Source organism: Dryobates pubescens, chromosome 27, assembly GCF_014839835.1.
Source record: "Dryobates pubescens isolate bDryPub1 chromosome 27, bDryPub1.pri, whole genome shotgun sequence".
NCBI lineage: Eukaryota > Metazoa > Chordata > Aves > Piciformes > Picidae > Dryobates > Dryobates pubescens.
Window position 1 is genome coordinate 7035080 of NC_071638.1, and position 25074 is coordinate 7060153.

The window sequence follows — 25074 nt, forward strand, 5'->3', positions numbered from 1 at the left end:
TTAAAATAGCCCAAAGAACCTAGATTTCATGGGATTTTAAAATATATATATATATAAAAAAAAACTTTCAGTGTTGTTGAAAGAGTAGAAGTATCATAGCCAGACTGACAGACACTCCTTGGGGAGGCTTCATAACTTTTGCCCAAGAACTGTGATGTAACTTTCACAACATTTCGAGACATAATTCTGTTCCTTTTTGCAATCCTCTCTTCAGAAGCTGCTAGACTCACTATAAATCTTTCTGGTAACCTAAAGAAAAGGCTAAAGCATGACCAGCTGATGAAAAGAAAGTTTTGCAGTTGTCTCCTCAAATGCTCTACAACTAAATGTAGAGTAAAACTTCTCTCTACATAAACTAGAACAGTATGAATAATTTAATCATAACTGGACTTGTTAAACAAGCAAAAGAGGACACCTGAATTAGCCATACTACCACAAGAAAACAATTAGATGATGTCAAGTTGCAGATTTAAGACAAGTCATTTCTCCCCGTATGTTGCAACAGGTAAAGACTTTTGAGCACAACTGGCCAGATTTTGTTCAAAACTTCTTCTAACAGCATTTCCTCTCATTTCTCAACTATCATCTTGTTGATAACACAAGACAACTTCAAAAGAAGCACAGGTGACCCATTCTACAGTTGTAATGTAAGTATCAAATTCAACCACAGCAACTATCCCACTGCTCATGCAAGAAGCCTTCACAACCCTCCAAAACAAGTTCAGCTTCACTAAACTCTCCTCAACAGGCCTATGCAGCAGAAATGGGTGATCTTGGCAAGAATTACCCAAGTTAAATTCAAGACACAGAAGGCAGTCTGAGTCAAGAAAGGACTCCCTGTTGTATTTAGCAGTAAAAGCACCAACTGGATTACCTGGGTAAACCACTCACTGTTGTAACTTGATGATTGCACAAAAAACCTTGAACCAGCACCTACCCTAAGAGCAGACAGAAGAAAGATACTGCATAAAGAGAGTGTGTCCTCATTCTGCATAATCACAGCTTGGATACCCTACAAGTAGAGCTTAGTTTGCAAGTTAGAGAACAACATCTGAAGTATGTGTTGTTTGGAGGCCTCTCAAGCTTAAAGTCCAATTGCATTTGAACATGTGCATTAGCATTATGCAAATAGTAGTGTTTACAGAGTGTAATAAGGCTTTTACATGTTAGAACATAATTACAAATCCCACCTTTTTTTTTTTTAATTAAAAGGACAATACATGAAAAAATAAGAGGGGTACTTTTGTGGGGAGGACAATAAAATCCATCTCCTTTTACTTTAGCCACTGTCCATTTTCATCATGCAGAGGAGCGGTGCTATGCTTTATGCTATTTAGTTGCTGCAAGACAGGTGCCAAAACCAGGTAATCAATTTTAGACCAAATTAAACAGGACTCCCATTAAATAAGCTAACAAGTGCATTTTCTTCCCCTTCCCCCCCCCCCCCCACGAGGCATATTAAATTGATTTGTAATTTAATACTTAGTTATTAATGAACCCTCAGGAAGAAGACTTTGAAGCTGGCACTACTGCTGTGCTTTAACAGTTTTGGCAAAGACCCTGTCCATTTCATATATCTGGAAAAGATGCATGGGAAAGAAACAAGGTAGCCTACCAAAAACTAATGGGCCATGGAGATGAAAATCAACCCCCTTCAGGTTGGTTCCCTTTGCTTTTTCCAGTCAGCCTCTGGATGGAGGACATGCCATTGATTCCAGGGACTTGTCACAGCCCTCGAACCAATGAGCCATGAAGCAGTAAGTTTGGTGTTGTTAGCTGTATGCTGACTGCCTTACTGACAGAACTGGTCTGGACCACGGATATACTACAGGATACATACATAGTATCAACAGAAGGCTCATGAAAACACCTACCAACTTTTAAGAGTCACAGTCTCCCCTCAAAATTGCAGAATCCTGCATAGGTATGGAATTTAATCTCTTATGAGAGGCTTGCTTTTCTTAGTTATCCTTTTCAGCCCCTGTGAAGTGTCTTAAAACTGGAAAAACTTGCCCTGTACTGTAAAACTACCAGGAGCAGTTGTTTCCAAGCAGAGTAACCGCTTGAAAAATAAACCCTAAGCTGATACAATACCTGTAGCTTCATCCCAAAGTCAATCTGAAGACTCCTGGCCTGAAAGTCATAGCAAACCCAGTCAGCTACTTGAAAATTTGCTGTGGTGAACAGCTGTGTGCAATCCAAACCCTGCAGTAACAGAAATCAGTATTTCCATTATCCTATCCTTAAAGAAGGTAACTAGAAAAGCTGTCTTGATCAATACTGCAACTAGTACTTGTGTCAGGCATTTTTAAAGACCTGCTATGGTAGAAATCCTTATTATAGCTATGTTAACATGTGATGAAGCCTGACCAGCTGATGCTGGGTGCTCCCAACTCACTCATTTCTTCTTTAATACAAGACCAGAAAGACAGCTTGCAGTTTGCTTCTGGGGTGACTGTTCAAGAATAAAGGGCAGCTGTTATTCATTGATATTAAAACAGTGGTAAGTAATAAAGTCTTCCTCAGGCAGCAGGGTTCAGGAAGTGAGACATGATAACATCAAGAACCACTTCACTGTGCAAAAGGCTTACTAAGGTGTAAATCCAGTCTTGACCACAAGGACAGGAAGCTTCCATACCAAAGCAATCTCCAACAGCCTAGCAGTATCTGAGTCATAGAAGATACAGAAACTCATTAATATGAATATAGTAGAAAGACATGGAGTAGAAGTAGAATGCAGGGTAGCTAACTCTGTAAGAAATCCAGATGAATCCATAGAAAATTAGGCCTTTAGGCAATACTCAGTGTATGACTACACTTGCAGTGTTTCACTACATAATAAGTATTCTGTACAAAACCAGATCAAGCAAAAAAAACCCCAAACCAAACAAAGAACAAAAGGTAGCACTGACCAATCAAGCAGAGATACTGCTTGAAATCTTAGTTTATCTGGGGGAAAAAAAAGAGATGTTTATGTTTAAGCAACAGCTTGACACTTCAATAAATTCACGTTATTCAAAGCAAACAAAATTGGATTTACTGATAATACCCTCCTGTTGTTCTACAGTTATCTTTACTGTCATAAATATACAGAGCTTCCAAAAATATTCATCACAGCTACACATTTTAGCTCATCACTCTTTATGCAGAAACATCAAACCTGCCAGAGGGACCAGGCACTAGAACCTCCTCCCCTTCTCAAGGGAAGGCCCTCAGTGGCCCCACACGAGCAAGCTCTGCTCATTCTTTCTGGCAGTTTCTTTTCCCTTCTGCAGAGTGGTCCTGTTTCAAGAGAAAATGTAGCTATTTTCTTGGCATTGAAGATATCTCCTGCCAGTGGGAACATTGTGTTCTCTTCCTGCTAGGAAAGGCTGATAACCCACTTCCAGGGTGAATGTTCTCCCCACCATGCCGTCCTACAGAAGGCATGCATTGCAATCTCCTCCAACAAATGAACTGAATAAGCCTGCTACTACTCAGATGATCCCTAACTAATTAGGCTATATAAACAACATGTAAGTATGCTTCCCTACCAATTCCCAAGTTACAAGCAGCAGAGGCATTTGCTAGAACAGACAGAAAATATTTCCCAGCACTTTCACAGAAACTTAGAAACGCTGAATTTAGGTAGATGTAGAATCCTACAATATTTATTAGGTGTGGATAGTAGGTAATCTAAACCTCTTAAACATGGGCATCTAGTATGATGGCTTTGGTGCAATTCAGGCATAACAGCAAGGAATGTGGACACACATCAACACTTTGATGGGGTGCTTGGTGCCATGGTTTAGTTGATTAGGTGGGTTGGACTGGTTGATAGGTTGGACGCGATGATCTTGAAGGTCTCTTCCAACCTGGTCTATTCTATTCTCTTTTACTCTAACTTTCATCAAATTTTAACGGCCTCAAGAAATATTCACAAGTTTCAACTTGTAATTACTTTTGTAGTTTTAGACAGGAAGGGATGGAGATAGGAAAAACCAGCACAAGGAGAGAAAAGACTAGTTACGCTAAACGCAGACTGCTTTTGCACCTTCATCTGAAAGGCCACAGGGCCAATGGCTCCAGACAACAGAAAAAGCACAACAGATGCATGTGGCTGTCTTTTGAGCCTTTTTCCCTTAAATAGTAGATGAGGCTATTTATGGGTACTGTATCTTGTAAAAAGAAAAAAACAAACAAACCACAACAAAGCAAACAAACAAAGACCAACCTAAAAAAAAAACTCAAGCAAACAACAACAAAAAAACCCAAACCCCAAATAATAAAAACACAAATTGTGTGATGACACTTTTAGGAAGAAATTCTTCATAGAGAGAGTGACTGCCCATTGGAATGGGCTGCCCTGGGAGGTGGTGGTGTTGCCATCATTGCAGGTGTTTAGAAGGAGACTTGATGGGGTGCTCGGTGCCATGGTTTAGTTGATTAGGTGGTGTTGGATGATAGGTTGGATGCCATGATCTCGAAGGTCTCTTCTAACCTGGTTTATTCCATTCTACTGTCTGGGTAGTACAGGACACTTTCTGCAGGTGAAAATACTTTAAATAATCCATAATATTTTGACAAAAAATAAAATAGATTTTAGTAAATTAGATTTTGCAACTCTCAAAGTGGTTTATGATTCCTGTCCTTGTAGCAGACTGCCTCCAGAACCTCCACAAATGAATCTGGCACGTGACACTGTTCACCCACTGGGGATTTGGATACTTATTCATTTGCCACTTTGGTAAATTGTGGTAACTTCAATTTTTAAAGCTGTTGCAGCTGTTAAAGGTGTATTTAACAAATGATTAGTAATTTCATCTCCAAAGACAATTGTGTGTTGCAAAAAAAGCTATCTTTGGATACTACAGACAGGATTTTAAACTTCAGAAGTTTGCTGGCAGAGTTCAACAAGTTAAGCAGCTGGAAACAATCTTCACATTTTAATGCCATTTACAAGGCATTATTTTAAGAAGACAGACTGATTGCTCCACAGACAGGAGAACTAAAGCAAGATTCCACATTATCTGACAGAACTGACATAAGGAGAGCCTTTTGTAAATACCTGATCACACGAGAAAAGCTTTACTCAGTGCAAATTGAAAAATTATGGCATGAGATTGAACACATCCAAGTGCTGGGTTCTGCATATTGGCCACAGGAGCCCCATGCAGTGCTACAGGCTGGGGTCAGAGTGGCTGGATAGCAGCCAGGTAGAGAGGGACCTGGGGGTACTGGTCGATGGTAGGCTGAACATGAGCCTGCAGTGTGCTCAGGCAGCCAAGAGGACCAATGGCATCCTGGCCTGCATCAGGAACAGTGTGGCCAGCAGGAGCAGGGAGGTCATTGTGCCCCTGTATGCTGCACTGGTTAGGCCGCACCTTGAGTCCTGTGTCCAGTTCTGGGCCCCTCAGTTTAGGAAGGATGTTGACTTGCTGGAACGAGTCCAGAGAAGGGCAACAAAGTTGGTGAGGGGTTTAGAACACAAGCCCTATGAGGAGAGACTGAGGGAGCTGGGGTTGCTTAGCCTGGAGAGGAGGAGACTCAGGGGTGACCTTATTGTTCTCTACAACTACCTGAAGGGAGGTTGCAGACAGGGAGATCTTGGTCTCTTCTCCCAGGCAACCAGTACCAGAACAAGAGGACACAGTCTCAAGCTGCAACAGGGGAGGTTTAGGCTGGAGGTTAGGAAGAAGTTCTATACAGAGAGAGTGATTGCCCATTGGAATGGGCTGCCTGGGGAGGTGGTGGAGTCCCCATCATTGGAGGTGTTCAGGAGGAAACTTGATGGGGTGCTTGGTGCCATGGTTTAGTTGTTTAGGTGGGTTGGATGCGATGATCTTGAAGGTCTCTTCCAACCTGGTCTGGTCTATTCTATTCTATTCCTCAACTGAAGACTGAGGCCTCACCAGTTCTGTTGCCAGTGAAATTATTTGCTATAACAACCATCAACACTAAATTTTAAGCATAAAGCTTACTTTTCTTAATTTCCCATGATCTAACACTGATTTAAAAATGCAGTATCTATAGATGCTATGAAATTAATGTTTTTTTTCCATCTATACATAATGTTATGCTATGTTAAAAATATAACCACAATGTAAGAGATGCTTCCCTCTTATTTGAAGGGAGAAGGTAAAAAGGAAGTTTTTCTGCAGTAGTAAAAAAACCCCCAAAACATTCTGAGTATTTCCTGTAATTTCTGAATCATGAGGATCTTGTAAGTCAAAAGACAGTTCCACACAACAAATTGCCCAAAACATGTAAGTAATCAAGAGATCAAATCTAACTGGGGGAAAAAAAATGTTGTAGCCAAGAACAGATATCACTGCCTTGTTCTTATCACACATGTTTAGCTGCAATATCCTCACTCAAGATGCTTGCCTGATGTGAAGAAGGTACCAACAATCACTAAGTGATGCTACAGCAAAGAAGGGATTAAACAAGAGACTGATGTTGATCAAATCTAAACTAGAGCTAGCCAACTCCTTTTTCAAACACTTGTTGCTCAATGGTGCATCACAGAAGACCAAGAATTAAGATGTGGGCAAACAAGCATAGCATGCAAACCAAATCAAACAGCACATGATTAATAAAAGAGAAGTTCTTTTTCAAACACAGAATAAAAGACATTTTTTAATCCTACACCCTCATTTCAAACACCACATGCAAGACTTTGGTCTTCCAAGGATATGACATAACCATAACCACAAGCACGTTCCAGATTGCAATATTCCAACCTATCTCATCTTAGCAGATCATTTACCAGATGACATACACAACCTGGGATTTCATTGATGAGCAAGCTGAATTATGTCACTTCCTGTTTACCTGCACAGCATCATTTGTAGCTTATTCAGCTGTGTTGCTGTGCTTGACACTGCTGAAATCTTAGCTAGACAGAACATGACAACACACAATTATTTGTGTTGCACTGTTCAAGTTACACATTTAGTTACTTTTAGAAATGTAGAAAGTGTGCTGCACACAGGCGCCAGCCACAAACTTGTCACTGTTTTACTGCCATGGAGCAAGAATTCTCACTACAGAAAAAAAGACATTTTTGTCTTGCAGTTCTACTCCCACCCTCAGCCTCCCAATACACTCGGGACCAAGGCATGCAAGACTGTTCCTTTTCATGGAATTTTTAGATGAAATATTAATGACTACCTTTTGATTTTAAGCTGTTTAAAATTAATCAATACTCCCAAGACTAGACTGATCCTTACACAGATACAGCACAGTACAGACACATAGATTAACTGGTTCTCAAGCTATGTTTTATGGTGTTTCAAGCCATACAGATTCAGGGCAAGAATCACGTTTCATGCAACTCATAGGATAAAACTGCAGCTCAAATCATTTTCTGTTGTATGGTCTGTTCAGCTACATGGGAAACCAGCTCCTTTGACTCGTCATTCTCTTCTCTTCTACCAGCAACTCATTGCCTTTGTGCACTAAGGTCCTGTTATGTTTGGCCTTCACCAACCATTTCACTTTCTCTGCAGTAAGATTTTTCCAGATGGTACATACTAGTTTCGTATTTAATGCAGGTTCTTGTAAGTAGCCTCACACTCGCTTCAAACACATGAGGAATGCTTTCAGAGAAACATTAGAATTCAGACCCTTATCATCCATAAAACCCAAAATGGATTGGATGTGTTGGTGACTTTTTTGTTTTTCTGGAGGCTTTTTTTTGGTTTGGTTAAGAGTTAGCCCCACACTATCTCTTTATAGAGTCACTTAATGGTACTTGTATCATCGTGTTCACAAGTGAAAATATTCATAACAACAGTCAAATTGAGCAAAAAAAGTAATGTGCAGCATAAGCCTTAGGAATTCTGGAATTATCCCAGCTCTGGAACACTAATGAACTCCTGAAAATGCCATGTAATATCTACTGCTGCTCTGTCAGGTCCAGATTTTTTAAAAATTAAAACAAAGACCAAATATTTACTTTGCAAAGGTAAAGTTTAAGTAATTTTTTCTTATTATTTATAAGCTTGAGGCCAGAGTAAGAGATTCTAACTTCAGGTATTTACAGAACACTGAGATAAAACAGCTTAAATTGTCACAGCATCACAGTATTACCAAGGTTGGAAGAGACTTCAAAGATCATCAAGTCCAACCTATCACCCAGGACCTCATGACTAGACCATGGCACCAAGTGCCATGTCCAATCCCCTCTTGAACACCTCCAGGGATGGTGACTCCACCACTTCCCTGGGTAGCCCATTCCAATGGCTAACAACTCTGGGAAGAACCTTCTCCTCACCTCCAGCCTAAACTTCCCCTAGTGCAGCTTCAGACTGTGTCCTCTTGTTCTGGTGCTGGTTACCTGGGAGAAGAGACCAACCCCTTCCTGGCTACAACCACCCTTCAGGTAGTTGTAGAGAGCAAGGAGGTCTCCCCTGAGCCTCCTCTTGTCCAGGCTAAACCACCCCAGCTCCTTCAGCCTCTCCTCACAGGGCTTGTGCTCAAGGCCTTTTCATAAGAAAACATTAACTACATGCCAACATATAACAAAGAACCCCCTTCAATATATTAACAAACTTGAGAAAAGGCTATTAGAAGTAAAACCTCTTTGAGTAATAGCCAGCAACCGCTCTCACAATCATGTACACAACTTGTGGTTTGTTCTGTAAAGCAGACTCAATCTGCTTACATAAAGGTACTTAGAAATGCAACCCCCCCAACACTTTCACTGTGCCACAACTCAACATATTTCAATTCCTTCTCCATCAGTCCATGTTTGAACACAACAGCTCTGATAATTTAAGTCAGCTATAAGGAAACTCTAAGCATACGTACAAGTTTTTCTTTTTTTAATACCAACAACTGAGTCTGCTACAAATGAAGTTACTGCTGGTTTTAAGTCTTAAAAAGCTCATATATGACACACACACAAAAAAATAGGCATAGTCATTATAAGATGCCTGGCCATATTCAAAGGTCATTCCAGGGAAGCAATGCTCAAAGCTCTTTTGGAGTAGCAGAGTTGGTGAAAGCATCAGCTGAATGTCTGGGAGACTGTTATTTTACATGTAGTTCTGGGAACAGCATGCTGCATTTATTTCTCCCTTGTGCCTTCATTTCCTCATATGTAATATGGAGATACAACCTCTGTAAGTTGCCTTGAGAACTAACAAAAGGGGGGGAAAAAACCCAACCAAACCCATTTTGCTGCCACAGATAGAAATACAGACTTTTAGGGCGGAGGTACGTGCGGGGTATATCTACATTATCTTCTCTGCTAACAGCAGAGTATTAGACTTTGTTCCCAATGGATGAACACTAATTCATACCTCATAGCCTGGTCACTGTGGCCTGTTTTACATATGGAAATTATCTTACCATGAGGGATGCCTTATGAATAAAGTGACATTTATTACAGATGTTACAATTGTCACTGCCTGTATGGACTCCTCCTTTGCAGGTCCAAAGTGTCACTTAACAATGCACTGCAGAGGCCAAAAGCCACTTAAATTCACTCATGTGTAAACAAGCTCTAGCAGTTTGAAAGCAGTGAATGGCATTATTATATGGACAATTCTGTGTAAATCTCAGGCTTAAGGTGTCACCTATTTCCATTTTAGACAATCCACATCTGTAAATTCTTTGTAACAAACTTACTAAGCCTTTGTAAGTCATTATCACACTTACTTTTCACACAGTACATTTGGCACTTGATTCTTAAGATGGAGAAATAAGCCGCCCAAGGCACATGACTCAATGATAAAAGGAAAATTATTTTTATGAAACAGAAGTAATTTCCCACCTACCTGGCATTTCTCAGTGGTCTCTTCCACAGTATCCCTGACCCCTGAGCAACAAAATACCCTGAAGTCTTAGTACATAAGGATAGACATTATGAAATGACACACCATAAAAATATTGAAAGTCTACCCCAGAGGAACTAGATAAACACCTGACAAGGTTTGAAAACTAGGCACTCTGTACTAGTTATAACACAGGTCTTCAGAAAGGGTGACCATCACACTATGCATCCAGGTTCTTTTATGAAGAATTAAAGCTACATAATGAGAAAAGCTACTAATACTTTAATTTTTGGTATTACTACTTATGCCTCCTAAGAACTGCATTAAGAGCTTTCCCTCAACAATATTCTGTAGCCTGGGCTCTGAAACTCAAGATATGTGTTTAAATACTCAGGCCAGGTATTACCAATCTCAATTTCTATTACACAAGAGAAGTTCTCCTGTACAATTTGTGTTTCTGGTATATTCTCCCCTTGGATTACCTAAAGGAATAGGTAATAGCTGAATGTAGTTTGTTGATGGGAAAAAAATAATAAGGAAAGGTATTGAGGAGTTTGCAACACCCAATTTTGATGGTGAAAAAAAAATATACAATTAATTTCTGCCTAGCTAGGATTTCCAAAAGAAGTTCAGATGAAGAACAACTTTGAAAACTCAAGATATTAACAACAAAGTTAATCTCCTTTTGCAAACTTACTACCCACTGCCCAAAAATAAATGCACAGAGGGCTCATGAACAGAAAAGATCTTTCCCTGAAGCCAAAATTCTTCCTACCTCCATTATGTGCCAGAAGGTTACTGATCATGAGTTTGCCTGCCCTGCAGTAACTTCTTCATAAAAGATCTTAAGATATCTTTACTCTTGATTCCAGTGGGGAAAAAATACTGAAAACAATAAATCTGTATTGCACTGGCAATTCAATCAGTCAGTATCATGACTCCAGTCAAGCATCATATTTGAAGCATTACATGCTTCAGTTTCTGAACTACTTTTCTACAAGTCTCTTGAGTCTGTTCTGGAGCTGAGAATAAAGCCAGCATGACCAATGTCACTGTTTCTTGCTGATTGGGAGAACTGGGAAGAACCTTACTGTCACACCAAGCATTTGTCACTCCTGAATACCTCCACTTCCATGATGATAGGTTACAGTGCTTTTATGATAGTAGACAGGCAGCAGTTCTATTGTCACACCACACTAACAGAATAAAAAATGTTCTTTCACACTAGTTGCAACCATAAAACAAGAAAAAAAGGGTTATCAGTGACATACTGATTAGGTTTCTTCAGATGTGTAACACCTCTGGAAATGAGACATCCCTTCCTAATGGCCCTGATGCAACCTGAACCCAAACAACTCAAAGGAGGTACTCATTGTCAAAGCAGAAATCAAGTTTCTAGGGTTTCAAGTTTTTCTACAGATATTCCTGTCCTTTGAGAACAGCAATTACTCTGAGCATCTGTACAGCCTCAATGTGTTAGCATAAAGCCAGAAAGCTCTTGATATTGAGTATATTAAAGATAGTATCAGTCCCAGGGGTATAGAGAAAAAAAAAAAATTAAGACAGAGTTTAAGAAAAATAGCACCCTACTCAAGAATCTTTATCTGAGTCTTCCAAAAACTGGAAGACATACCCCATTTCTTGTATGAAGAAATGATCATGAGGGTGCGACCTACAATTTCAAGAGAACTTGGCACATCCCTGAAGTCTCTGAAGAGGCTCAGAACTTTTCTTAACTTACTTACAAACTATTTGTCTGGAAAAAAAAACCTCTAGACAGGAATTAATTTTCTTGGTAGACTAGTGCTCTGTAATCAAGAAGTATAGTAAGTATAGGGGGAATGGAATAAAGCTGGAGGTGGGGAAATTCAGGCTGGAGGTGAGGAGGAAGTTCTTCACCATGAGAGTGGTGAAGCCCTGGAATGGGTTATCCAGGGAGGTGGTTGGGGCACCTTCCCTGGAGGTGTTTAAGACCAGGCTGGATGAGGCTCTGGGCCTGCCTGATCTAGTGTGGGGTGTCCCTGCCCATGGCAGGGGGGTTAGAACTAGATGATCCTTGTGGTCCCTTCCAACCCTGACTGATACTATGAAATGCAGCAGCTCTTAAAGGTCATCCCTGCTGTATGTAACACAGTCTGTGTAAGAATTGATACAAGTTTGCCAGGTCTCCTTACCAGAACACAAAATACACTTCTCTTCCCCTCAAAAATCAGAGAAGAGGATCAGAAACCTTATGAGCTCGTGTTCACAATTCATCAGATGCACTTTGTAATTTGTCCACTGCAGTAGGCTGTTAAATGCTCAGCCACACTTTTGTCTACTGGAAACTACTAGTCACCTGCATCTTCTCAGGTTCCCAAAAGCAATTTCTAGGAGCAGAGGAACAAGACTGACTTTCGTTGCTGGCAGGAAACCCACATTTTACTCTGGCTTGATGTCAAAGAGAACAGTTATGAGAACAGCAGCAGAACTGACCCTTATTGTCACGTATGTGCTACCAACAAGACTAGAATAATAGAACACTTCCATCTCTCCATCCCCAGCACTTCTGTGTTGCTTTTGTCTCCTGGTAGCTTTCACTGGTTGTGCAAGTATTAGTAACTAGGACCAGGAGCAGTGGACCTGGATCCAATGGCTATTTGTACAGCAGAATGCACATCTGCACAAAACTCCCCCTCCTCCCAGCACAATGCAAACTGGGTAAGGATGGCCCTACTCATACTGCCTAAGAACTATGTTTACACCATTCTGTTCCCAAACCCACATTCATTGACTTGGGCAAGTACTAACTGCATTACCCAAACTGTGCCAGGAAGCACGCCAACAAATTAAACACCATGGACAGTCACAGAACAGTGCATCAGTTCATGCTACTGCCCTACTTAAGTTTATTAGCATCAATATGCTAGGACAGATGGCTCAGATCAGAGGTGAGAGAACAGACAAGATGCATCTTTCTCCTACGAAGCTTCAATGTATCCTGGGTATATGTCTCACATTTTGAGTCTGTCAGTTCTGGTTATTGGAGACAGAAAGGTCCAGACAGGTGCAGCCAGCATGAGGGATGAACCCTTTGGTTACACACTGTGAATCTTGCAGTAGGAGCATTTCTTCAATAAGCAACCTTCATCTAAAGAGTAAGAACAGAGGACATATGAACAGACAGTATTAGTTGTTTACAGGTAGCAAAGACCAGATATGTTCAATGAGACTGTTAAGGAATAGTGTCAACTGAAGCACTAAGAGACTTCCTAAAGGACATAAAAATGAAGAAGTGAAAGTCATGACATGGAATGAAGTAAGATCTACATCTAGAGAAATATTTAGCACTAAATCCACCTCCACGCATCCTATTAAACAACTCTGTAATGCAGCTGTGGCACATCTTCTACTGGCTTCAGTACTAAGGCAAGAATGGGCACATTCTGTGCAGAGATACAGATTCAGTAACAGACTCTCCAGTATTTAAATGTTGGCATCTGCATATTATATGGGCAAATCTCTCAAAGACAAAACTAAAATATTTGGTTTTAATAGGTGGTTTGCTGAATTGCTATTGAGTTCTTAGAGATGAAGTGAAACCAGCATTTTCTGTTCCAAAGACCTTAAAACCATGTAGAATTTAAAAGGTTCCAGCTACATGAATTGAGAACAGTGCTAACAGTGTGGTGTAACACTAAAAGAGGTCAACACTGTTTAAGAAAGATCAAAATGACAAGACCTATTGTATAGCTAAAGAAAACACCCATTAGCTGATATAAAATTGCATAAAATTAAGCCCCAAATTTATGATGTTTTGAAACTGTTCATTGCCAGGCTACTAAAAATATGAATGCTAATAATTTTGTGCCCAATTATAACTTGAATTCCATACCTGAGATACTCTTAACTATAAGGCAAAGGCAATTAAAGTAAAACAGCCTTATATTTATTAGAAACTACTGCTTCCTTCTTCACAAACATAAGGGGAAGCTTTTGCCTGTGGTATTGCACAGAGCACATGCTGGTACAGGATGCTCATAGTTTTCTTCCTTTTTTCAGTTAACCACAAAATTCAAGTGCAGTTTTTCAGAGAGGAGCCTATTTGGTTGCCTCTGTGTATGTTCAGTGTCAGAAACCAAGTGATGCTTCTATTTGCTTTGGCTGACTGAGGGGGGGTAAAGGAAAAAAAAAGCCTACTTAAAAAGAATGACCACATCTTGGCTGTGCTCAGGAAGAAGTGTCACATGCTTAGAGGAGCGGGAAATAACTTACAGTTTAATCAAAGCAGGACAGGACCAAGCACTTTTGTGGTTTTGAATCTGAGCCTGCAGAGCTGCTGAAGCTGTATCTTCCAGAATACAATTTCTTATTATAGCAGCTTATGAACTGGAGAGTCTGGTCCTGCCTGGAGAAGCAGCAGTGGAGGGTGGAGCTGTGCAAGAAGGCTGAGGAGTATCATACTCCAGTTTTGCCTCCACCTCACATATACACCAAAAGTTCTGTTTTGTATAGTGATAACAATTACTTTGGACCAGTGAAGATGAAATAGGAAATATCTAATGGCCACACCCAAAGCTGAAGTGAACCTTTATGTATGCAGCAGCAAAGAGCTGGCTGGCATAGAGACTCTCTCCTCTTCTCCTCCTGCAATGGTTTGTTGAGTTAAAAGAGCACAGACCAGGTCTATCCCAGCATAGGGTATGGGGTAGGACTGCATCTCTGATAAGACAATCTTCATCAGCAAGAACAAAGCACTTGTAAGGGAGTGGAGGGAACTTCTATGTGGAGATCTTTGTGCAGATCATAGATACAGGGGTTCAAAGAAGAAAGGAAGATCTTGGAAGGACTTGAGGTACAAAGGGAAAAGTGGAAACAAGGGGAGGAAACCCTTTTGCTGGGACAGAAAACGTGTAAAAAAAAAACCAAAAAGGCAAGCAGTGGGTGTGATAAGAGAGTGCAAGGAGACCCTGATTAAAGTGGAGGGACAAGATTTGGAAAACAGAGGTCACTGTGCAAGCAGATCAGGGAGATTGGGCTTACTGAAGAAATAGTGGTTAAATTGATTCCTAAATATCATTACCAACTTTAGAGTAATCTGCTATAAAAAAAATAACCTTAAAGCTTTGGGGTTTTTACATAGAAACTAAGACTTTTTTTATGTCAATAAAGTATTGCTTCTGTTAGGAAATGTACTAAGGTGGATGCAAAACATCCCTTAAATTTCTTTATCCCTAACATAGGAAGATATTGATACAACAAATTGTTATTCATTATTTTATTATCTACAAATCCCATACAGATAAATACATCTCTTGGCCATCACCTTGTGGGGGGGGAAGGAGTGTGTGTGTGGAGAGAATGCATTTACAATTTAGTGCCAAATCCCTCTATTCAAATATTCTTGTTGTTCTCCAGTCTAGACAGAAAGATAAGCACTAGGTCTTGTTACTTGATACTCAGAGAATGCTATTTAGGAATCCCTACTTTAAACATAACTTTTCTTGCACATAATCTCACCAAGTGCTGCCTAACTTCTGGGAAAACCATCAATAACACTTGAAGCAAATGTATTTCTTAAGTGTTTGCAATTTTAGAGGCAATAGTTATCTTCCCATAATTAAAGAGTTCAAATAATGAAATGCAAGGGAGTTTCATCTTTTTAAAGAGGAGGAAGCCCCAGTTTCTTTCACTAGGTTGGTGTTTTTCAGATTGCAGGCACAATACCCCTGCATACAACATGCTCAGTGAGCACAGTTACGTTCCCATCTAACTACACCACTCTGGTAGTGTGTAGTGGCTAATCAACAAGAGGAGATGAAGGTAAAATAGCACATTCACTTTGAAGAAAAATTAGGTAAGTGTAGGGGAATTCTGAACTGCACTAAACTGTGCAGGAGAAAATCATGTGCGAAAGCATCTTACAGAAACACTTATGACCTTGATTAGCAAGCCTTTATGTGATCTTTCAGCTTTTAACCTAGAGATACTGGAAAACTGGAAAGTGCCTTAATCCTGTTTCTCAGAAAATGCAACATTTAAGAAAAAGGAAGCTGCTTTAGAGTCAGTATAGTGGGGATAGCTAAATAAGCAGTACAGGGAAAACGACCTCAGCAAGGTGAGGATGCATGTATGAAAGCCAGTGCCTAAGGTGAGCTGCAATCTGCAAATCTGCCAGTATGTCACCAAGCTCTGCAGCAACAGTTTCATTGCCAGCAATGATCTCTGCAGAACATTAAGCTTACAGGAACTGAGTAATTCATTTAATGAACTGCTTCCAGAATCATACACTCTTTACACGGACATTTTAATTTGAGATGCCTGAAGTGTTTTTCACTGCATGAACACAAAGAGCTGTTAGAGAAACTGTGCACCTTCAACTCATGGGTAGCTGAAAATACACTACCAAATCTGAAGAATTAAGCAGGTGAGCAGCTTTCTAAGAAAGCATTCCTGGTTTGTATTACATCTCTTCTTCTTCCATTTGACCCTTCTAATTGCTCCTGTCATGTGAAGATCACAGCACACTCCAGGATCTTTAACTACAACTATCCCTGAAGGTAACTGCATATCTACTGTGCCCATTTCATTGGTTATCCAGGCATAAACAACACATCTGAGAGCAAGAGGATTTAGTGTGGAAATGTATCCAAGCAAATACCCTGAGAAACAAAACTATCTTGTAGAGCATCTGAGTTATGAGAAATGGCTGTTTAAAACCACCCATGAAGATATACTTCCAGATTTTCTAAATCCATTTTGTATGATTTACTGTTACAATGAAAGCAAAGTGGCCACTTAAAAAAAAAAACCAAATCCCTCTGTGCCAAACTAACAATGTCAACCTTTCTTGATCAAATTGTCCCCCAACCTGCCAATAAGCTACTCTGTCTACTACCCGTGACACGTTTGTTATTTCCCACATTTTATTATATACGTATTAGGTCATGAAACCATAAAACTCGGTATAGTGCAGGAGACTTATTTCTGTGCTACAAAGATTCCTCAAGAGACAAGCCTATGAAACATGCTCACTGGAAGAGAGGACACCATAAATCCTACCACAGCTTTAAATGAAAAGCAAACTACTTCTGAGCACTTAGAAGCTCACCAAACCCCGTCTCCAACGCAAACAGCTCTGACTATGAAAGGTCAGTGAAAGAATCAAGACTTTTGTCATGTTGGTTAAACAACAAAATTCCTAGATGACATTCACTCCCCATATACAAACCACTTCAATGCTTCCCCTGTTCCAGCACTGACCTGTTGCTGGCACCTGTAGCTACTAAGTAACAATGACAGCAGTAACTAAGTTTGTAATTCCAGGACTACTAGAGGTAGTAACAGTAGAGAAATAAAGGTCATAAGAATCTCTACAGAAGAGACAAGGATTATTTTTCAGGCATAAGTACCTAAATTCCTTTGAAAGAAAAAGATTTGAGTTTTAAAATTGGAGTATTCTCCATTATTACCTTTTTACCCTGAAATTGCATGGACTAAGATGGATCTTACGTACCTCTACTTGCAACAAACTTGGCTTATACTGAACCCTTGAGAATCCCCAAGGAAATATTTGCAGTGGAAATGTTCTACTGGTAACAGATTCAGATCAATATTTATAACCAGATAAAACAGAGAAATCATATCAATTCTCTGTTAAAGGACAAACATTTACATATCTGCATGAAACAGTAAACTCAGTCTATATTTTCTAACAGAAACTCCCTCTTCCTTAGGCATTCTCCTAATCAAGTGCCGTCTGGACATCTTGGTGAAAACCTTGTAGTCAAAACAAGACTGTTAATCTGAATCCTACTTTAAAACTTTGCAGTCTAAATTCTTCCATCCAACTCTTAGCTGTGAGGAGCTGGTAAATTACAACACAACAGCTTGTGACTACAAATTGTTTTCATCCTGTTGTGTTTGCACACTAGGATTCCAGAGCATGTTATCAAGAGTATGAGTGGTATACTTGGCAGCCAACTAACCACAGAGATGTTAAGAGACTTCTGTCACTTGACTACCTTCAAAACAGAGAAAACGTCTACAAAGTAGCTCGGGAGAAAATACAGGAGCACTGAAACCCTGTTTGTTCCAGGCCTGCATTACCACATCACCTTCTGTTTAGCAACATGTAACACTTCATAACAGAGACATACAACTAAAATTTGTTGTAGGACTCACATTGCATGTCAAGAAACAAATTTACCTGTTTAGCATATGAGCTACAAGCATGGTCAGACACAACTACTACAGTCACTGAAGCAGACAGAAATTCAGCTAAAAAAATTTAAGTTTCTATGTTAAGGTGAGCAGATTTGGATAAGAGTCAGTGATGTTTACTGACAATGATGGGATTTGAAAACCTGCATTTCTGTCTCTTACTCTTGAACTGAATCCCACACTTGTGAGTTGATGCTTTGTCTCAAATACATAGAGCTATGAGATGCAATGCCTTGTAGCACGCTCATATGTGGTCTCAACACATTTTTCATCCATGGGTGCAATAATCTGTTTACAGCATAGCTCACTACCTTAGCTTAATAGCAAGTAGTGAGAAAAACAAGCGTGAGAAACCCTTGACAATAAATAACCCTACTGTGGATACATAGAGACAGTGTGAGTATGATGGCTAAGCCACCTGCTCTGAAGAGTCTGATATGACCCATTTCTGTGAAAAACAGTCTTGTACACACAAATTTGGTTCAGAGGAACTTTCAAAACCAAATATAATTCATTCTAAATGGAAGATTACTGCTGTCAAGTTGTTTAGGCAAAGGATTCCAGCGGATACTAGTGAGGCATCTGAAGATGTTACATGTATTTTGATAGAATGGGACAGACCTCAAAAGAAATCCAGGCATAATTCTCAAGTCTTCTGTTCTACAGGACCCTATCCTATATATTTTGTTTTCTTCCTCTGCATCTCATTTAAAAATACATGCAAAGTGATAACCACCACTGAACTGATGACTCAGTTCTTCCTACACATTCAAGAGATAACTCCTTTTCAAGCTACAATGTCAACCTTTTTTGGATGTACAGCCTGCAGCGGAAACTCAAACGGAAGAGACCCAACGCTTCTCAGCCACACAAACTTGCCCATTACTCAGACCTGTAGTCTTAGTTCATGCTGTCTTTTACTCATAAAAGCTTTAATTCTTATCAAGTAAGAGCTAAAATAAAAACCTGAATGGTGGTTATCTCTCAACTATTACTATAATTTGTCCTTTGGCTCTGACATAAGATTTTATTCTGGTCACAAGCATTTTAAAAGCAGTTAAAACAGTCTTCTGAGTTTACTGTTGTGTCACTTCTCTTTTTGCATTATCAGTTCCTGTTTACTCCATCAACTATGGCAAGATCTTACAAAATAACAACCCATTCCTAGCCTTACTCATTGTACCTCATCTAAGTGTTGAGTTCCATTTCTGAGCAGTATAAAATATCCATACCCCATTACCTACTTCTAATGTTATTAACTGCACGTTTTCCATGTTTTCTTTCCTAAGGCCTCTCACACAGAATAATTTCTACAGGATAAACTAGTTTATCATCAGTGACATCACTGATCAATTCAATGTAAATTATTAAAGTATCACCTTAATTAAAAATCAATTAGTGGGACATCCAGCTTTTTTTTTTTCCCTTACAAAACTATTTCTTATTCCTACAGACAAGTATTTAAGTGACTCACTTTTGTATAACTGAGCAGAGTTAATCAAAAGCATCCAAGTTTTGTACAGCTACAAAAATATTTCATTAATATACACAAAAGTAATTTCATGGCTCACCTTAGCATAAGGTTACACAGACTTTCATTTCTACATCATGATAAAAAATGGCTATTGAAAATTTTCTACAAACTTAGCTATTTACCTGAATAAAAATCTGTTATATGCCTAAGCAACAACAAAAGTTCTGAGGGGCCACCTTAAGCCGGATCCCTACTGATGGTAGTCCTACATTTGGATTCATCTTTCAACCAAATTAACAGTAGCTGCAGCTTCAACTATTAGCCAGAACCTTGGTTCTGAAAACCTGATCTGTCATGGGCCAAGGAATTTTAAATGCCTAGATTCAGGGAAGTGTTTTACAGCTCGGAAAGTGGTGTAAAAAAAGGGAGTAAGAAAAAAACAGTAACCTTCTGTATGTACATTAACCTACTACACAAAGATACCCAAAGTATCAGTAGTCGTCCACAAAATGTTATCAGTCTCAGCAACACACAAAGAGCAATGGCTCTTCTCCACTATGCCAACTTCCAGGTAAGTTTTTGTGTTCCCCAGTCATCATTACTTAAGATGCCATTGAAACTATGTCATTATCTATGTTCATACACTGCAAGTACTCAATCAAAATTAAGGTACTTGAAAAATTCCTTTGCTCTTCCATAGAACATAAATTGAGTAGTTCAGTCTTCAATGTTACTCTAAAGTAGTTACCTTGTTATCAGTCAAAAACAGTCAAAGGAAAGACTGCTGAAATAAATCAGGTCCAGAGAGCCACATGCTTTCTTAACCAAGCCCCTCAGGACTGATAACAGAACTATGCCCTTCATAAGAACACTATAAATCATTACTACAAAAAGAGTACCTAGTTTAACATCTAAACTGTTCCTCTGGCATTTATTTCGCTAGCAATCTAAACACAAGGTCAAGTGAAACACAAATGAAAATTATGTTGATGTGGCAGATGCACAGCACACGCAGTAGCATATCCATGCTCCACACTGACAGAAACACTGCCTGTAGCAGCCAGGTAGTGCAGACAATTCAGCTGATAGGAAAGCAAGCTTGCAACATCTTACAGAACTTGTAAGGTTTTCCTTTCTTAAAAAGTAGCATTTAGTCTGAAGTTTCACTAATGCATAATTCAGACATGGGTATTAAGAGATCAAGTATCATGTACTTTACAGCAAAAAGGCATTTCTCAGTACAGTATACCAACACTGAGTCAGGCTGAAAAGGTCAACAGCATCAAGAACCCTGAGCTCTGGCAGACAGACATCATGGATTCAAGCTAGACAGTCAAATCTGTTACCATCTTCAGGTGCCCATTCCATTTCTCTGACAAATGTTGCCCTTCAGCAGACAAAGATGTTTAAACTGTTGATGAATTAGTTTCTGAATTGTCACCATTTATGGCTTATCATAAGTTATAGTAAGATGAGCCTATGCTTCACCTAACAAGCATATAGAGTTGGAGGGGAAAGGTAAGAGAACAGGCTTAAAGGAACTTCAAATTGGAATGTCATCCAAATTTCAGTGCAAGCCACAAGGATGTGTAGTTTCAAGAAAAATAAAAACCAAGTGATGTCTATGAAGCTATCAACCTGTCATATATCTCATGACACCCAGATACTGTGAGGATATTTACCTCCAAAGTCTGCTTTCAGAATGCTATTTATGCAGAGAAGTTGAGAACTTGAGTAGGTGAGTGTTACAGCTGAACGTAACAAAAATGAAGAGCGTGTTCACTTGACAAAATGCAAGTTGTAGAAACAAACAAACATAACACAATACCCTGGAAATGAACACATGCAAACACATGCACTCCTTTTAAATTTAGAGAAAAGTGTTGGGGTTTGGTTTTATTTCTTTAATGAGCTAAACATATGAAGTATTTTTTTGATAGTTTAGTTAATTGAAGGTAGTTCTTTTTTTTTTTATAAATTCCTTACTTTCCAAAAAAACAAGCTTTACAGTCTCACAGCCTGACCCATTTAACTTAGCTACTGTGACAGCATCTTATTTAACCCACCCAAATGTAACTATCACCTACTTCCTGTTCTGTTACTACATCTTAGGCTTTCCTTGCAACAGTCAGCTTGATCAACAATACTATTTCAAAGTCCAAAGCATTATGTAGAGCCATTATGACTGTGAGGGTATCCTGATTTAAAAACTCTTCATAGCGCTACAGAAAGTAGCCTAACATTAGTATGCTAGGTGATGGACAAAAAGCACTAGGAGACAGCCAGGTAACAGAATTTTCAATGGCTTCCAAATACCTGCTTTCTTTTTAAAGAAGCTTCTTCTTTATTTTCACTTCTCAAAAAATCCAATATTGCTAAAAGCCACTTATTTTCTAAAGGAAAGAGTTAACTTTCGAAGCCTTCAAGTAGTTCTTGACTAGAGATAAGTACAATTTTAATACAGTTTTATATGCAAGAAGGTATTCTGAAAAAAACTTACTGATATACTTGATGACACGTTTACTACAAGGTTTTTTCTTTTAACCATTATATTTTTAAACTGCCTTTTCAAATAGGAAAAGGTGTAGTATTTGAGTACACGAACATGTTGTTTAGGCTAGGAAAAGCACAGACTGAATTCAAAGCAGGCCTAGCACCGATACGAGCCTTCCTACAACTTCATCAACACCGCTTTGTTGTACTGCAGGTGCACCTGGGGCTTGTCCCAGCCTTCCCGAGCACTTGAACTTTTGTCACCGAGCCCCGCGACTGCTCCCTCGCCGGTCGGTGTCCCCTGCAGAGCATGGGTCAGCTGCAGGGCAGGGGTGAGCTCCAGTGGGCGCCTCTCAGGAGCTCAATGCCGATGAACCGGGAAGCACGGAAAGACAGAACCCACACCGGCGCTGAAGGCGGTCTCGGAGCCGCCCGGGTGCGCACGGCTCCAGCCAGAGCTGACACGGCGGAGAGGGTGAGGCTGGGCCCGGCGCTCGGGGCAGGCAGCTCCGCCGGGCCGGGCTGGCCGAGGGGCCCTGCCACCCGCGCTACGGCCGTGGCCACCGCCGTTCATTGCCCCCAGTACCCCACTTCACTCCCACCGTTCGGGGTGCTGCAGACGAGATGGGCAGGGTGCGAGGCCTGCGGAGGCCGCCTCCTGTCCGGGCGTCGAGACGGGGCAGCTGAAACTTCCGCAGCCCTCAACTTCCCTGCGCCCCGGCAAGCCTGTCCCCATACACCCCCTGCCTACTATGGTCCCCCGTTCCCCGCGTCCAGGATCGGGCCAGACGCGGGGATGCCCAACCCAGGAATACCACGGGCAGCCCCCTCACCTCCCTGCCGCCCGGGCCAGGACTCACCACGCATTTCTTGCCGAGGAAGCTGAAGAGGCTCTCGTTCTCCTGCAGGGTGAGCAGCATGGAGCCTACATTGGTGACCCGCCGCGGCTGCGGGGGCTGCTGCTGGGGGTTGCCACTCATGGCCAGGGCCGGCACGGCGCTGCCCTCGCCGCCCTGCGACTGTTGGTGCCCGCGGCCCCCTCCTCCTCCGCTGCCGCTTCACAGCAGCCGCATCGCGGAGCCTCCCTCTCAGAGCCGTGGAAGGAGGAAGGTGGATAAGGGCGGCGGAGTCTCAGCCAGCTACCGGCGGCCCGCAGAGGGGGCTCCAGGAAGGGTGGCTGCCGCGCCGGTGCCGCTTCACTCTGGCGGCCGATCGCGCCCGCCCCTCCGAGAGACGCTAAACTTCCAACTCCGGCCCGGCTCCGGCGGCCCCACGATCCAACATGGCAGCGGGGGCGGGCGAGACCACAACGCGCGGCAGCTAGAGGGGAGGCCGGCAAGCGCGCTGCCGCCGCGACCATGCGCTGTGCGGGGAGGGAGTGGGGGGGGCGCCGACTTCCGCTCCCGTCGGGCCGGGCTGGGCTGGGCTGGGCTGCGCCGCGCTTCGGCAGCGCGCTGGCGAGAGCCGGCGCTCTTCTCAGTACCTGACAGGCCGGCTCGGCCGCTGCTGGGCGGAGGCGGGGAACCGCAGGACAGGAGGAGGAAGAAGAGGAAGGAGCGGTCACCAGCGTTCCTACCCTAGATGGAGCCCACACGGCAGGGACCGATGCGGCGCTGTCTCGGAGGCCTTGGGAGCCGCAGGGCCAGGGCGTGAAGGGGAGGGCGGCCGGGGCGCCGCGGACGAGGGACTGCGGAGCTGTGCTGGCCCGGCCCGAGGCAGAGGAAGGTCACGTCCGTGACTGGAGTCAGCTGGAGCTCGACGAGGTGCCGAAATCCGTTGAATCGCACCACTGTCTGAACCGAAGCTTGTTGCCGAGCAAGTGTGGTGGGTGGCCAGGCCTCATGCAGAGATGCCAGGACGAGGGTGTGTTGGAAGCCCTTACATTTTTTTGTGTGAAGCATGATTGTATTCGTAACACAAAAATCTTTTCTCCTTTTGTAACAGAAAGGAAACTGTTTCTTCACGGTTTGCTATACAAATTACCAGATGGGTTGGGGTTTTCCCTGCCGTGTTGCGTGGGGTGCGTTGTTCATGGAGTCCTGGCTGTGTGCAGTCACACAGAGGGGCAGGAGGGGGGTGTCAGCCATCACACTGCTTAGCACAGGCTGCAACAGTTTGAAGTAAAATACCTAAAAATAGTAGTAGACATTTCAGGCTCTCTGGGGGTCAGTTGCTGAGGAGAAATCGGGTATCGGCAGTCTTTGTCAGCTAAACTTCCCTTCCCTCTGCTTCTCTCCTTGTGACTTCGGCTAGCTGAGATGAGGTTGAAGATCTTTCCAAGCCTGAAGTTCCAGAACACAGCTGCCTTATGCCTAGTCTGGCCTTCAGGAAAAGGAGAAAAAAAAATTCACCCTTTTTGTTTGCTTGTTTTGGGGTTTTGTTTTTTTAGTTGGCTTTTGTTGGGTTTTGTGTTTGTTTGGTATAGGTTTAGGGTTTGGGTATTCTTGCATGCAGAGGTGAAAATTAGACATCCAAGTGAGCACCTTGTTAGTTTTCTCAGTGTTTTTAGGTGGAGAATGTGTTACCTTTGTATCCTTTTGATAATTAAATTGTCCACCTGTAACATGACTCCAGCAGGATTAAGTGGGGGCACAAAATTGAACTGCTTTTAAGATGGAGCTGAACAGATTTGTCCAGGCGATTCTATAACGTATTGGTTTTACACCAAAGGATGGGACTCAGTAAGTCAGAAAATAGTAGATTTCCTGTTCATGTTTGTATTTTAGGTATCTTACCATCTGAAAATAATAATAAAAAACAGTGACTGCTATGGAAGGAATTCAAAATCCTTCTGCCTTAAGTTCTGTAAAACTAATACATGATTTGGGATCTGTTGGAGAACAGTAGCTTCTAAACAAATCTGTCAGGGCTTCTTTTAAGTCTGTTTAGTCTGCAGCAGTGAGATTGCTCTGAACAGAAAGTGCATGATAAAATGTCTAATAAACCTTAATAAAATAAATTTAATAAATGTAAATCTTTAATAAATCTTTTTCATTCCCTTTCACACTTCCCAGTGATAGACAATTTCTTCTGCATTTAATGAAGAGTAATAAAATTTCTGAAGCCAAAGCTGCTTGCTGGTTTGCTTAAAGCTGAAAGTTTGTAACCTGGCTTTATAGTGTACTGCTCACCCTCTGTATCTAG

At 41.4% G+C, this 25074-nt stretch overlaps 1 protein-coding gene across 2 annotated transcripts in view; it reads right to left on the reverse strand.

Annotated features, from left to right (window-relative positions):
- The window catches only part of WASL (WASP like actin nucleation promoting factor), a 54134-nt gene extending 30927 nt beyond the window's left edge, over positions 1–23207 (reverse strand). For both annotated transcript variants that reach the window (XM_054173809.1, XM_009896155.2), the window contains exon 1: positions 22791–23207. In XM_054173809.1, coding sequence (XP_054029784.1) covers positions 22791–22910 — 120 coding nt within the window. In that variant the 5' untranslated portion in view covers positions 22911–23207. The remainder of the gene's footprint in view (positions 1–22790) is intronic.
- Positions 23208–25074: the final 1867 nt, after the last annotated feature.